General features: G+C 33.3%; 1 protein-coding gene across 1 annotated transcript; it reads left to right on the forward strand.

Annotated features, from left to right (window-relative positions):
- The first annotated feature begins 433 nt into the window (after positions 1-433).
- Positions 434-9,412, forward strand: LOC144970471 (START domain-containing protein 10-like). The gene is made up of 6 exons (XM_078910154.1): positions 434-1,196; positions 1,823-1,970; positions 3,308-3,411; positions 4,288-4,405; positions 5,923-5,975; positions 7,727-9,412. Exons 1-6 carry the CDS (start codon positions 1,023-1,025, stop codon positions 7,943-7,945), a joined length of 816 nt encoding a protein of 271 aa, XP_078766280.1. The 5' UTR covers positions 434-1,022; the 3' UTR covers positions 7,946-9,412.
- The last annotated feature ends 4,322 nt before the right edge of the window (positions 9,413-13,734 follow it).

Consider the following 13,734-nt stretch of genomic DNA (forward strand, 5'->3'; position numbering starts at 1 on the left):
CCTGCGGCACTCCAAGATAGCACTCTGCATTTTTCACCCGTTTTATCATCAAGCACCACCTCTTGTGTCCGATCTACTCCTACATCATGAGTACATAATCTTACAGCTAATTGACATTACTGGAATACAAGTTCATTCGAACCTGTTTGAAAAAGAGTATAAATTTAATGATTACGAAGCTTGACACAAAGCCCAGGCTCGTGGACATGTTTAACAACAGGCCATCGCGTTTCATGAATATTATATCGTTTTTGTACAATTCTATATATCAATTTAAGAAAATAACATGAGTTTCTAATTCCGATATTTGCAAAATTTGACAGGCTAACATGGAATGCACCAAGGTTATTGCGTTTTGTGGTATAGCAGAATGCAAGATTTCCCATTTATGTATCTGCCATTTTTTCTCCTTCATTTTTACTTCTTTCTACAGAAATTCGGAGACGCATCAAAATGATATTCTGGCTTAACTTTCGTCTGTAAAGATTAATTTCACCACTGCCGGAAGTTACTCCTATTTCTCTGGAATTTCACTTCCTTTGACTTCATTTTCGTGTCTAGGGAGCAGAGGAATAATAAGAACGCCGGATTAGCAATATTCTATTACCTAGGTTGTGAAAAAATAATGTTTTTAGCCGTAAGTCGTAGATAAAAGGCTTCATATATTTTTCAGGTGCCACTCTGAATTGCTTCCCCAATTTTTGGCTAAACATTTAGTGTCAACTGTTCGGCGACAGCTGAAAGTCTGAAGCCCAGTGTTCGTGTTTGTTTTGTTGACATCATCGATTTCGATGGATTGAGATTGAACTTCGTAGGCTACTGTGCTGTGCTGGCTGAAGAAAAGTGACTCATCATGAGTAGTATAGTTTTGAGCTATTTTATATTTCGATGCTAGCTTTAAGATTTGGGTAAATAAGACAAGTTAGAGTTTGAGTTCAGCAGAACAAATTAAATTCAAGTTCATCAAGTAGATAGAACTTCAGACCAAACCAACTGCCAACGTTGATTTTTCTACGATTACGATGTCTTTCACCTCAAGTTTCGTTGTAGGAGAAGTAAAGGTCCCCGAGGATTCTGATTTCAGAGCTTTCAAATCTCTGTGTGAAGACAACGAGGGATGGAAACTAGAAGTTAGTAAAAATAATACTTCGGTATGGACGAAGGCAAATGAACTGTCTAATTTTAGAATGGTCAAGGTAAGTTTTTAGTTTGTTGTTGTGGCTTACAATCTCACAATATTAAAACTTGCATCGTTATGTATTATGTCTTACTTTAGATTATTAATCATCTCTTCCAATATGATTGTAAAAGTAAAAGAACCTTTTTATATTGTTTTCTCTTACAAATGAATGAACAACTCACACGAAATCAAAATAGTAATTAGTTTTTTTTTTAAAAGTATAAAGACTTGATGTTGTGTTCAGGGAGAGAATAGGACCAGAGGAGATTCTAGTTGATCAAAGGGATGCAATTATAAAAGAATCACTAAAAGAAGAAATCCAATTTTGTTTTTAAAAATTAAATAAATAGGAGTACACCTATTTATTAACAAAGCATATACTGTTCCAGTACTCTTAAACTTAAATATGATTTAATTTATCCAGAGATAACTGAGGTTAGTATTTCATGCACTTGAAGATATTTTTGTCAATTAGATTATTCGTATTAGGTAGGCTACATGTTATGATTTTTATGATTATAATAGTCATTCTATTTAGAGTTAGAATAAAGATTTAGACATATAATAGAAAACAAATACATTTTCTTTCTGAGGTCAAAAGTATCTATTCTGCATTATAATTTGAATTTTTTTTCCCCACAGGTTCAATGTACATATGATGACATGGAAGCTAATGTGTTATACGATGTTATACACGACCCCCATTTCAGAAAGACATGGGACCGCACCATGTTTGAAGGGTCTGAAATCTGTGCCATCAACCCAAACAACGATATTGGATATTATTGTAGTAAGTTGATAGGAAGAGGGGGGGGGGGTATAGCCATTTCATAAAAATAAATTTGGTTGATGAAGTTTTTATTTTATGTATATCTATTTGGGGGGGGGGGGGCACTTTCGTTTTGTTTTTTTTAACCTTTGGGGCAAGATTATTTACCTCCAATTTACTCATTTTGGACAAGAAGGATGATTCCTGTTGACATCAGACTTTTGTTTGATTGATTCTCTGTTCTATATATTCTTTCACGGAATACCTTACAGCAGGGCATACATTTTTTTTATTTTAAAAGATCTGTTTGACTAGTGGCTGAATTTTTTAGTCTTCTCTTGGACTCAAAGCCTTGCTCTTCTTAAACAAGCCATTTTTTAAAACCCTGTTTCCCTCTTTTAAAATAAGCTATTCTTGATGCAAATCTTTATTATTATTTTTATTATTATTATTATTATTATTATTATTATTATTATTATTATTATTATTATTATTATTATTATTATTATTATTATTATTTTATGGTTCTATTAATTTTGAAGGCAGCTTCTTGCTCATTCCTCACTGTAAAAAAAATGGTCCTTCAGTGCCATAAGCCCTGTGGAAACGGAGTTTGTCCCAGGTTTCTATAGCGCAAAACAGACAATAGAAATTGCTTGCTACCCTTTGGATAGGATGCTAGTCTATCTCAAAGTACTTTCTGTCAGATCTTACAGTCCCGGCTGCCCAATCACTCCACTGCTGATTGTACAGGGAGATCAGACAAAATTTTTTGACTTCATATGAGATCGACCTCGGTCCCTTTGCTATCCCTGAGGACTCCCATCTGATTGTAAGAAAGTTCCATTTTGTTAAAATTTAAACAAAAAGAAATCATGATAAGTAATCTTTTGTATCAGAATCATTTCTCTTTTCTCTTAAAATCATTTTTGGATGAGGTAGATCAACTTTTATTGTTTATATAGTATTATATATATATATATATATATATTATATATATATATATATATATTATTATTATTATTTAAAATATTTACCACAATGTTTGAGACAGTCTACATGTAGACTGTCTCAAACATTGTGGTAAATATTTTAAATAATAATAATTCGCTCCATTACTGCATGTCGAGCACTTTTCGAACCATATTTGTATCAAACACGATTCAATATATATATAATATATATATATATATATATATATATATATATATATATATATATATATATATATATATAGGGCCTATATATTGATTGAATTCTCAACTCTGGAATCACCAAAATCAAATTAATAAAAAAAAATGATTTTGCCATGTGAAAATTGTTTATTTATTTATTTATTTCTTTTTTTCATTCTTCAGTTCGGAGTCCAGTGCCACTGAAAAACAGAGACTTCGTCACTCAGAGATCTTGGTTAGACTGTGGATTTGAAAAGATCATCTTCAACCATTCTGTCAATCATGCTGTGAGACATTTAGTCTTGTCTGTTGTTATTTTTTTTTTTTTTTTTTAATAGGATTTTTAATTTGTGTTTCTTAAAAAGTTTTAGAAATTTCTCATTTCAGTTCACAGTCAACTTAAAAACAGCAATCTTTAAAGTCTGTCCTAGATATAATAATTGTGTGAGACAGACTGTTAAAAATTCTGGTTCCCAGAAATTTTTCATCAGGGTTTGAACTCACATGCTAAACTGATGAAAGTGACCTCCCAGTATCTGAATAGCTTTGATTTTTACACGAGTGGACTTGATTTAGAAATGTAATTTTTAAAAGTCTGTGGTCCTGTATAAAGTTAACTTTCACTTTCAAACAGATATAATGTATTAAATCAATTTTCTGAATGACACAGTACAGTATGGGCAGACATTTTCAAATCTGATGTATATGTTATTTATTTTTTTGTAGACTTATCTTGAGATATTGAGATGGGGGGTGAAGTGGTCGAGTGGTTAAGGCATTGCACTGTGACCAAAAAAGGTCCCATTTCGAACCCCGCTTCAGGCACTTTCGTTTTTTTCTTGGGGCAGGATTATTAGCCCCCAATTTGCTCACTTGGACAACATGGGTGATTCCTGTTGACATCAGATATCTTATTTGATGAAATGTCTATATTCCTTTGTGGAATGCCTAGGCGACGATATCTTTTGATGTCATGACAGAAGGGCATGATTTATTTTTTATCTTGAGATATTGGCTATGATGCCTCCTCAATTTCATTCTGCCATCATTAGACTCTAGATAGCATTTTAATTACTTGTTGATTATATTGCTATATTTTCATTAAAAAATCTGCCACATTTTAATTGTTTTTTTTCACTAAATTAATTTTTATCCTGTTTCAGGGTCGTCCGGTGAAAAAGGGAACTATTCGAGGCATTTCTTATTTAACTGGATATCACATTTTGAAATTGGGGGAGAGAAAAACACAATTGACATATGTTTCCCAATCAGATCCTAAAGGTAAAGCTACTGTTGTCAGCTTATTACATTTGTTATTTTTTTAACTCTCTTTTTCGGCAGGGTTTAATTCTATTCTAACCTTATTTCATATTCCACCGTTTTCACCGAGAGAGAGAGTGCTAACAAAAAAAAAACAAAACAAAACAAACTTGAGCTTTTATATAGCGCAAAATCCACTAAATGTGCTCAAAGCGCTTTACAGGGGTTCCCTGACCAACAGCAACAAGTAACCTGTAGAAAGAGACAAGACACCTGCTAGGCGATATTACAATTTTTTTCGGACAGAGACATCGCTATTAACAGCAAGGTACTTATTTTACACCTGAGTACGGTTAGAGAATGTGAGTAAAGAGCCCTTTCCAAGGACTCGACTATGCGCCTAGTGAGGCTCGAACTCAGGGCCTTCCGATCCGATAGAAAGCCTGGCACGTATGGCAGCAATATTTTGCAGCAACAGAGATGCTGTCATCTTCCTGCCTTTAGGTGGCCTTGAGAGTCCATTGTGCACCCGTAAATCATTCATACTAATGTCATTTGTTGCTGTATCTGTAATGTGTTGGATTTCTCTAGTATTTGCTTGTTAACCAAATGCCAAACCTCCAGACTTGGACTCGTGGAGGACCAGGATTTATTTTGAAGACTAACTCTGAAAAGTGAGTGGAGCAGGCACTTCTGTTGATAACAAGAAATGAAGTGAGTAGGAAAATACCAGAAGCCACAGAGAATAAAAACTTTGCGGCTGCAATGGGGGCTCGAACCCCCGACCTTACTGGGACGACAGCTCCGTCTGGCTGGGGAGATCGTGACTCTACTGTATGAGCTATTCTCTGTCGTCTTCTGGCATTTTCCTACTCACTTTATTTCTTGAAGCCTACGCTTGTTGCTCTCCCAAGCTAAAGAGTCATGTCCACCCTTGGTTTTTGTTTTGGAGTGTCCTTCTCCTAGACAGGTTGCTCTCATGAGCTACAGAGTCCATCCTGCCCTTGATTTTATTTTGGAGTGATCTTCTTGATTAATTGTGATCTCTTGCTGATGAGCTCTATCTATCTATGCAGATTTGCATTGAGAGTCAAATTAATGGTGGAAGAAATTACGACTTTAAAGAAATTTGTTTTAGCTGTTGAAGAATTATAGAAAATGTTACCACATACCGCCAGATCAGAATACCTGAAACGATGGACCACAATTTTAGAGAAAATTTGTTAATAACTGGAAATTTCCCTAACATTGATTAATGTTATTATTGAATTTTGGTTTCATCACAAAATCTTATCAATCTTGCTCGTCAATGAAGTCCTTTTAGGTCCTTAAAAGTACTACTTACTTATAATGCATTATTGGTAATCTTTTGTAAATCAATGCTTGCTATGTCGGAGAAGATTTTTATTCTCCCGTTAATATTTGTTTGCTTGTCCATTTTGTCTACGCCTGTAACCACAAACCTTTAAGCTATTCATTCTACTGTTTTTAAATTCTATTTTTTTTTTGTTGTTAATCCACACTTTTTCCCATTCCAGGCAATTTACCAGCATGGGCAATCAACAAACTTACAAAGATTATTGCTCCCAAGGTAAATAAATGTCTTTCAATTCATTAAATATACAATTGTTTAAAAAAAATATTTTGTTCATTTCACAAGCCATTTGGCTTGATTGTTAAAAAGTTTTGACTAACATGGAGTTCAGCCCAACACAGCATTTTTTAAACATTTTTAAAACATATTTTTCTTAGTATCATAAAAATGAGAGAGGAAGAAAGAAAAAAAATAAATAAGTGGGATCCTCAGCATCCCTCTTTGCGCAAGAAAGGTTGGTTACTCTTGCCGTTTCATGTATTTTTTCATTATATTTATTGCCCTATTCTGTTTGGTTTTCTGGTCTGGTCTTGATAAGACGTGAATTGTTTCTTTCTGTGTGACAGATAAGTCAGTGAAAGTGTTATCTGCTTGTCTTGTTTGGTTTTTCTTGTAGACGTCAAATGTTGAATGATCCTCCTAAAACTGGGTGGGGTTCCCGACCTTCCATAGTGGGCATGGAGGCACTTACTGTGTATTCTATCCCCTGTATCTGTTTTCCAACTTGCTTTCTGTCTCCCATAGTGGGCATGGAGGCACTTACTGTGTATTCTATCCCCTGTATCTGTTTTCCAACATCATTCTGTCTCCCATAGTGGGCATGGAGGCACTTACTGTGTATTCTATCCCCTGTATCTGTTTTCCAACATCATTCTGTCTCCCATAGTTGGCATGGAGGCACTTACTGTGTATTCTATCCCCTTATATCTGTTTTCCAACATGCTCTCTGTCTTTGTCTTGGGATGAGATTACTTAGTTTTGTTCTGGCCCTGACTCGTTACCCTAGATGGGAGGGAACCAGTCAGATGTATAGAGTTAAGAGGTGACATCTTTTGTCTTGTGAATCATCTCTCTGTTATGCACTGTATTATGTTTTGTTAACAAATTATGTATGATTTGTAAATGTTTGAGTGTATTCCTCTTTGCTTGTGTCTGGATGAGACATTTAGGCAATCTCAAACTAAATACTTTGTTAGTGTGTTTTTGGAATCTACAACTGTTTACTATTTGAACCGATTCCCCTTTGTCTTGCCTTTTCTTAGGTGCCTTAATTTTTATTTTAGAACTTTTTACTAACCGATTGTCTTCCCTTTTTCTTGTGCTGATATGACCTGAATGTGTTGCAAGTGCCGTAAAACCCTTAAAGACAACAACATCAGGCTAGTTAGTTTTTGTCCTGGGCCTGTATAATTATTGTTATAGTTATAGTTAAGCAGGTTCCTGTTTTTATATCGATCTGTATGAGACTTTTTGATGATCTCAACTAAGTACACTGTGTGTTTTTGGAATCTACATCTGTTACGATTATGTACAATTCTCATTTGTCTTACACTTTCTCTTGTGCTTTTAATTGTTAATCTATACATTTTTACTCCCTCCTTTCTTCCTTTTTTCTGGTGCTGAAATACCCTAATATGTCACAAGTTCCGTAAAAACCTTAAAATAAAAACAAACAAATAAATAGATATCACAGTTTTAGTGTTTTCACTCAAGTTACCCACAAAATCCTTAAACTGGTGACAAAGTTAAGTTTTACCTCAAGTAAAGCCTTAACTTTTAAATCTTATTTTTCAAAGTTGGGTAACAAATGAACAATGGGTATGATATAGTGGATAACAAATGAACAATGAGTTTGATATAGACATGGATGAAAACTAAGCTCTATAAATGTTCATGATAAGTTCATTTCTCCCCATACTTCAATAGTTTTTGTTATCAGTTGTTAAAATCTATCCACGACGTTTTAGGTTATGGCCAGGATATACAAGGCAGCCAAAGGTTACAACAGTTGGAAGAGCAAGAACAGCCCGGACTTCAAACCCTGGCTCAATCCCGAACAGATGATGACTGCGTTACCCAAATTCAACCCGGCCGATATATACATGGAGGAAAAACTCAGCGCGTCGAGTGAATCCTTAGAAGAGGGAGATTTGAACGAGGACGATTTTAAAGATGAAGATTATTGATGGTGAAGATAACCTTTTAAAAAAAAACAAAGTGATAAATTTATAGAGATGTATAATAATATATTGTAACTTTATAAATAAATTTTTAATATAAAAAGAAAGTCAATATAATGCGATGTAAAGTCAGTATTTTTTTGTTGACAATACTTATCAACACGGCATTGTGTTCCATTGACAGGTGTAATATAAATATATGATGCTATGTCAGATATTTATGGAGTTATTGTTATTATATTATTATTACTTTTAAAAAAATTATTATTATTTCCTGAATACTTAAAATGTGGCCTACATTGTTAATCTGGTATTAAATCAAGATAAATCAGAAAAAGAGCTGAATTTTTGCGGCTATGTGTACTTGTGGTATGAGACTTGCTTTCGGATCGGAAGGTCCTGTGTTCGAGTCTCATTCGGCGCATAGTTGGGTCCTTTGAAAAGGCTCTTTACCCACATTCTCTCACTGTACTCTACTCAGGTGTAAAATGAGTACCTGGCTGTTAACAGCGTTGGTTTTGTCCGAAAAAAATTTTGTAATATCGCTTAATAGGCGTCATGTCGCGTCCTACATGTTTAGTGTTGCTGTTGACCAGAGACCCCTTGTAAATCGCTTTGGTGAGCACGTTTAGTGGGTATTGCGCTATATAAAAGCTCAAGCTCGAAGTGAGTGCTCTACCAGCTGAGCTATTGGGACCCCCCTCCCCCCCCCCCCTCTCTGTTGAAAGGGATAGATTTAAATTCAGTTTTCAGTACTCAGTTCTCTCAGACTTAACACCAGATCGAGATCGTGGGTTACATTTATTATGTTTTAAATAAAAGAAATATAATCTATATTGTGCCAGATCAGGCAGCCATGTGTGGAAAAATCGACCAGAAGGAAATATTTTGTTCATTCAATTATTTGGTTCACCTTCCTGATTTGTACATCGAACATTTTGAGATGGGTGCAGACTGTGTTTTGAGATTTCATCCATTTCATCCTTTAACCTATAATATATATACATTTAAAAAAAAAAAGTTCTTTCTTGATTGGGTATTTTAAAATCTAGATGTGAATTGTTTTAATATTTTATTTTGTTTTTTTTTTTTATGTCGTAATGATTTTTTGTTGCTATGACTATGACCCTGGGTTTTTATTGTTGTTATACTTATAAACATAGTCATTTTAAATGTGCCTATTTTTATATTTTTAATTTATCGTTTATTGATTTATTTATGTCAACTTTTTTTCGAGTATTCATTTGTCACGGGTTTGTATGGCCGATGATCGATCAGGCCCAGTAGAATTAATGACTACGGATGTTGGGACAAGAGTTTGGGGTGGGGGGTGGGGAAGAATGCTAAGGGACAGATTTGTCCATGCTGGAGTTTTTTTTTTGTAAATTTTAAAAATATTTCCGGAATGTTTACTTGTGTTTAAATGTAACTAGATTGCAATGATTCTAAAATAAAAAAAAAAAAAAAAAAAAATGATAACAAACGAAGGGTAGCTTGCAATTTTAGGGCAATTTAGATATATGATGCAAGTTTCTTTGTGTTTTTTGTTTTTTTTCAATTTGTTTTTTAAAAAATTAATCTTTTTCTTTTTAATTTCTCTTTAATCTAGGTTGACATACTCGTGAATCTGAAGATATGACATCTGCTATCTCCTTTCATTGTCATATTTTTATAAGTTCATTTCGGACTTAAAATACTTACATGGTATCGTAAGCTTGTCAGTTTTTATTTCGTCAATTGTTATTTGGACCAATGTGTAGTTTGCGAAACATTACAGACATTTACGAGCATAGACTTACAATAATTATAATATTATAAAAGGTTTCATTTTGTTGATACCAATAAGTTTTGGTGTCGTTTGAAATCCCTCCGCTGACTGTTAATTATTTTTTACCCTATATATATTCTATTACTTTGTTGGAGTACAATCACTTTTTTGGGGAGTGTTTTTTGTTTTTGTTTATGTTGTTGTTTATATGTTAAATTTTTTGTTGTAAAGTTTGTTGTTCTTATTTATTCCATTTATTATTGTAGCACAGCCATTGATGTAACAGGGTTAATGGAAATTTTAATTTTATTTATTTATTTTTTTTTTTCATGTTTTAAAAAATGCTCAAGGGATGATGGGATTTGTATATGTTTTGGCGTGTTATAAAAATACATACACCGTTTTGGAGTGGTTTTTACAAAGCTTTCTTTTGTTTTTGTTGTTCTAGTTTAATATTTTTTTTTTTTTAAGCTGCTCTTTTAATTGCTATAATATGTAGATTGATTTTATCTGTTTCAAGTGAAGTGATTAAAATGTTAATTGTGCGAGTGTGTGCACGAAAGTGTTTTGATCCTTTATTATGTACAGAGATGGAGTGGGTCGAGTTGACCAAGAAATATTGTATAAGATCTAAAACCGCTATTGACCAAATATTGTCATCCATCTCCTCAAACTGATATTATTTCGGAGTGAAACGAATAGTGAAAATAATCATGATGATTATGATGATAATAATATTAATAATGATAATAATAATAAGTGATGGTAATGATAGTAATAATAATAATGTCAATAATAATGATGGTGATAATTGTAATAGTAATGATAATAATGATAGTGATAGTGATAATAGTAATGACAATAATAATAATATTAATAATGATGATAATCATAATAATAATAATAATAATAATAATAACAATAATTCTGATGAAGATGATAATTGTAATAATATTAATCATAATGATTGTGATAATAACCATAATAGTCATAATGATTGTGATAATAATAATAATGATAATTCAATTTTCCCCATCTAGATCACTCCGACATTTTACCATTCTTGAGGCATTGGGTGACAAATTCCATTTTATCCCCATCTTTGACATCTTTCTGATAAATGTCTGGTTCAGTCTATGTAATATTCCCCTTTAAGCTTTAAAAAACCTTTCAAAGTTCTTGTTTGTCTTCAATTTTTGATGAGTTATTTATTATTTGTCAATTTTCTTCTTAATGCTGTATAGATATATGTTAAAATTATATATCATGTTCATTTCTGCCAATGTTTTCATCCTGTTTATAAGGAGTCTGGATAGATCAGTTGGTAGAGCACTCGCTTTGCAAGTGAAGGGGACTGGTATCGATCCAAGGTGTAGCTGAGATTTTTTTTTTTTCTTACTCTCTGTCCGCATGACAGGGCAGTGATTGGTTGGCTTGTTAGGTTTGTTAGATCTAGTGAGCAACTAGTGATTTGGGATAGACTTGTGTCCTATCCAAAGGGTAGCGAGCAATTGTTATTGTCTCTTCAATGCTTTAGAAACCCGGTTTAATGCTTTAGAAATCGAGATAGATTCTGACTCCTTTGGAGTGTCATGGCTCTGAATGGATATTTTTACTATCAGGGAAGCAGAAATGTTATCTCTTATTGCCATTGCGATGTTTGTATTTTGTCTCGAAATGTTTGACATCTTGTTGATAGCTGCTGTAGATTTGGGTTGTCGTTCCACCTTCTTATTTCTGTTGATGGATGAATGATGATAATGGTGAATAATTTTGTTGACTTCCTGTCTTGGTATATAATGTGTTTGAAGTGTTTCTCTCTCTCTCTCTCTCTCTCTCTCTCTCTCTCTCTCTCTCTCTCTCTCTCTCTCTCTCTCTCTCTCTCTCTCTCTTTCTGTCACATGTCCTTACTTCAAGTTTCTTGAATAATTAAAAAAAAGAACTTTCTAAATGTAACGTTAATTCAAGTTGTTTTGTTTTATTTTATTTTATTTTTTTTTTCATCATTTTAAAAGTAAACGAGTTTCAGGGAGAAAAAAGTTGTTTATCTAGTCCTTGATAACATCAGTAATGACAGTAATAATATTGATTCATTTTGCTATCCGTATACACGTGTATTTTTTGTCCAGGCAAGTTCCCACTTATACCAGAGAGTTCTAGTCTTAGATTTAGAAGTTATGTATTATAATATATATATATATATATATATTATATATATATATATATATCAGTATTTGATATTACTAATTATCACCATTTTACTGTACTCTGAACAAATGTGTATTTAAAATTTTGCCCAGAAAAGCCATCCTTCAAATATCGATCAATTAGAATGACCCTCGTCTTGGTCAAAAAAATTCTTAAACCTGGGATTGTGTGAATTTCCAGGTTTGATAGTTTTTGTCAAGAAGAGGGTCATTCTAATCGATCAATATTTGAAGGATGAGTTTTCTGGCCAAAATTTTTAATCCATGATTACTATGTTATATTTTTGTTTTCTTGTAAATCATATCTGTTTAGGGCATTATTGTTAGCTGTTTCTTCTTTGTGGGAAAAGATTGATGTAACTCTATGCTGTTATCAAATTAGCTGGAAAACAACCGCTCAAAAAAGATTATTCTCATTGAAAACCTAAGTGCTAAAAGTTGTGAAGTCGCATGTTGATGATTCAGCCAATCAATGAATGGCCGTGAAGTCGCATGTTGATGATTCAGCCAATCAATGAATGGCTGTGAAGTCACATGTTGATGATTCAGCCAATCAATGAATGGCTGTGAAGTCACATATTGATGATTTAGCCAATCAATGAATGGCTGTGAAGTCACATATTGATGATTTAGCCAATCAATGAATGGCTGTGAAATCACATGTTGAGGATTTGGCCAATCAATGAATAGCTGTGAAGTCACATGTTGATGATTCAGCCAATCAATGAATGATGTCACATAATTTATTACCTTAGATTACTCACTAATAGCTTTCACTGGATGGGGTTCCTGACCTCCCATAATAGGCAGGGAGGTACATACTGTGTCTTCTATCCCCTTATATCTGTTTTCCAACATGCCTTCTGTCTTTGTCTTAGTTACTTGGTTTTTTCCTGGCTCTCGTTGGAGTCCTGGCTGGGAGGGAAACAGTCAAATGCATAGTTATTGTTTTGGGAGATGATATTTTTTTCCTTGTAAATCATCTCTCTGTTATGTATTGTATTATGTTTAGATTACTTATTATATTACATGATTTGTAAACATTTGAGTGTGTTCCTCTTAGTTGGGACCTGTGCTTGTGTCTGGATGAGACTTTTAGGTGATCTCAAACTAAGTACTTTGACGGTGTGCTCTTGCAATCTACATCTCTTCCCTGTTTGAACCAATTCCCCTTTGTCTCACCTTTTCTTTTGTGCTTTAATTGTAATTCTAGAACTTTTTACTATCCCATTTTCTTCCTTTTTACTGGCACTGATATGACCTTAATGTGTTGCAAGCGCCGTAAAACCCTTAAAAACAAAAACAAAAGTCTTATTTTATTTAAGGGGCGGTTTGGGTCTAATTATTACGAAAATCCTTCGAAAAATTGATTTTGAGATTTTGGTGGAAATTGATATTTTATTACCCTAGAAATAATATTATTGAAGTCCAAATTCTTAAAGTAGACTATAAAGGCATGAAAAACACAGTCGAAAATGGTACAGATAGTAAGAAAAGTGTGAAAAACGGGAAGCTATTTTGCTATTTTCTCAAAATGTCATATTTCTAAGGGTATGGGATACTGTGTCAAACGTTTCTCTGAATCTATTCCATGAAATTGTCTGAAAACTTCCACAGTTATCCCAGAGATAATGTATTGTGTCACCATAGAGAGATATTTTTGATAAGATATATGAATTTTGAATTATAGTCCTAATTCTGAATTTTTAACATCAATTTTGTCATAACATTTTGATTCTCAACTTTGTAATGTTCTAATAAAAATTCCATAATCTAAAGCCGTAAAATCTCTCTATGGTGACACACTATAGTACAATGTT

The sequence above is a fragment of the Berghia stephanieae genome, chromosome 4 (assembly GCF_034508935.2).
Source record: "Berghia stephanieae isolate SIO BIC M18660-M18661 chromosome 4, UCSD_Bste_1.3, whole genome shotgun sequence".
In the NCBI taxonomy this organism is placed as follows: domain Eukaryota; kingdom Metazoa; phylum Mollusca; class Gastropoda; order Nudibranchia; family Aeolidiidae; genus Berghia; species Berghia stephanieae.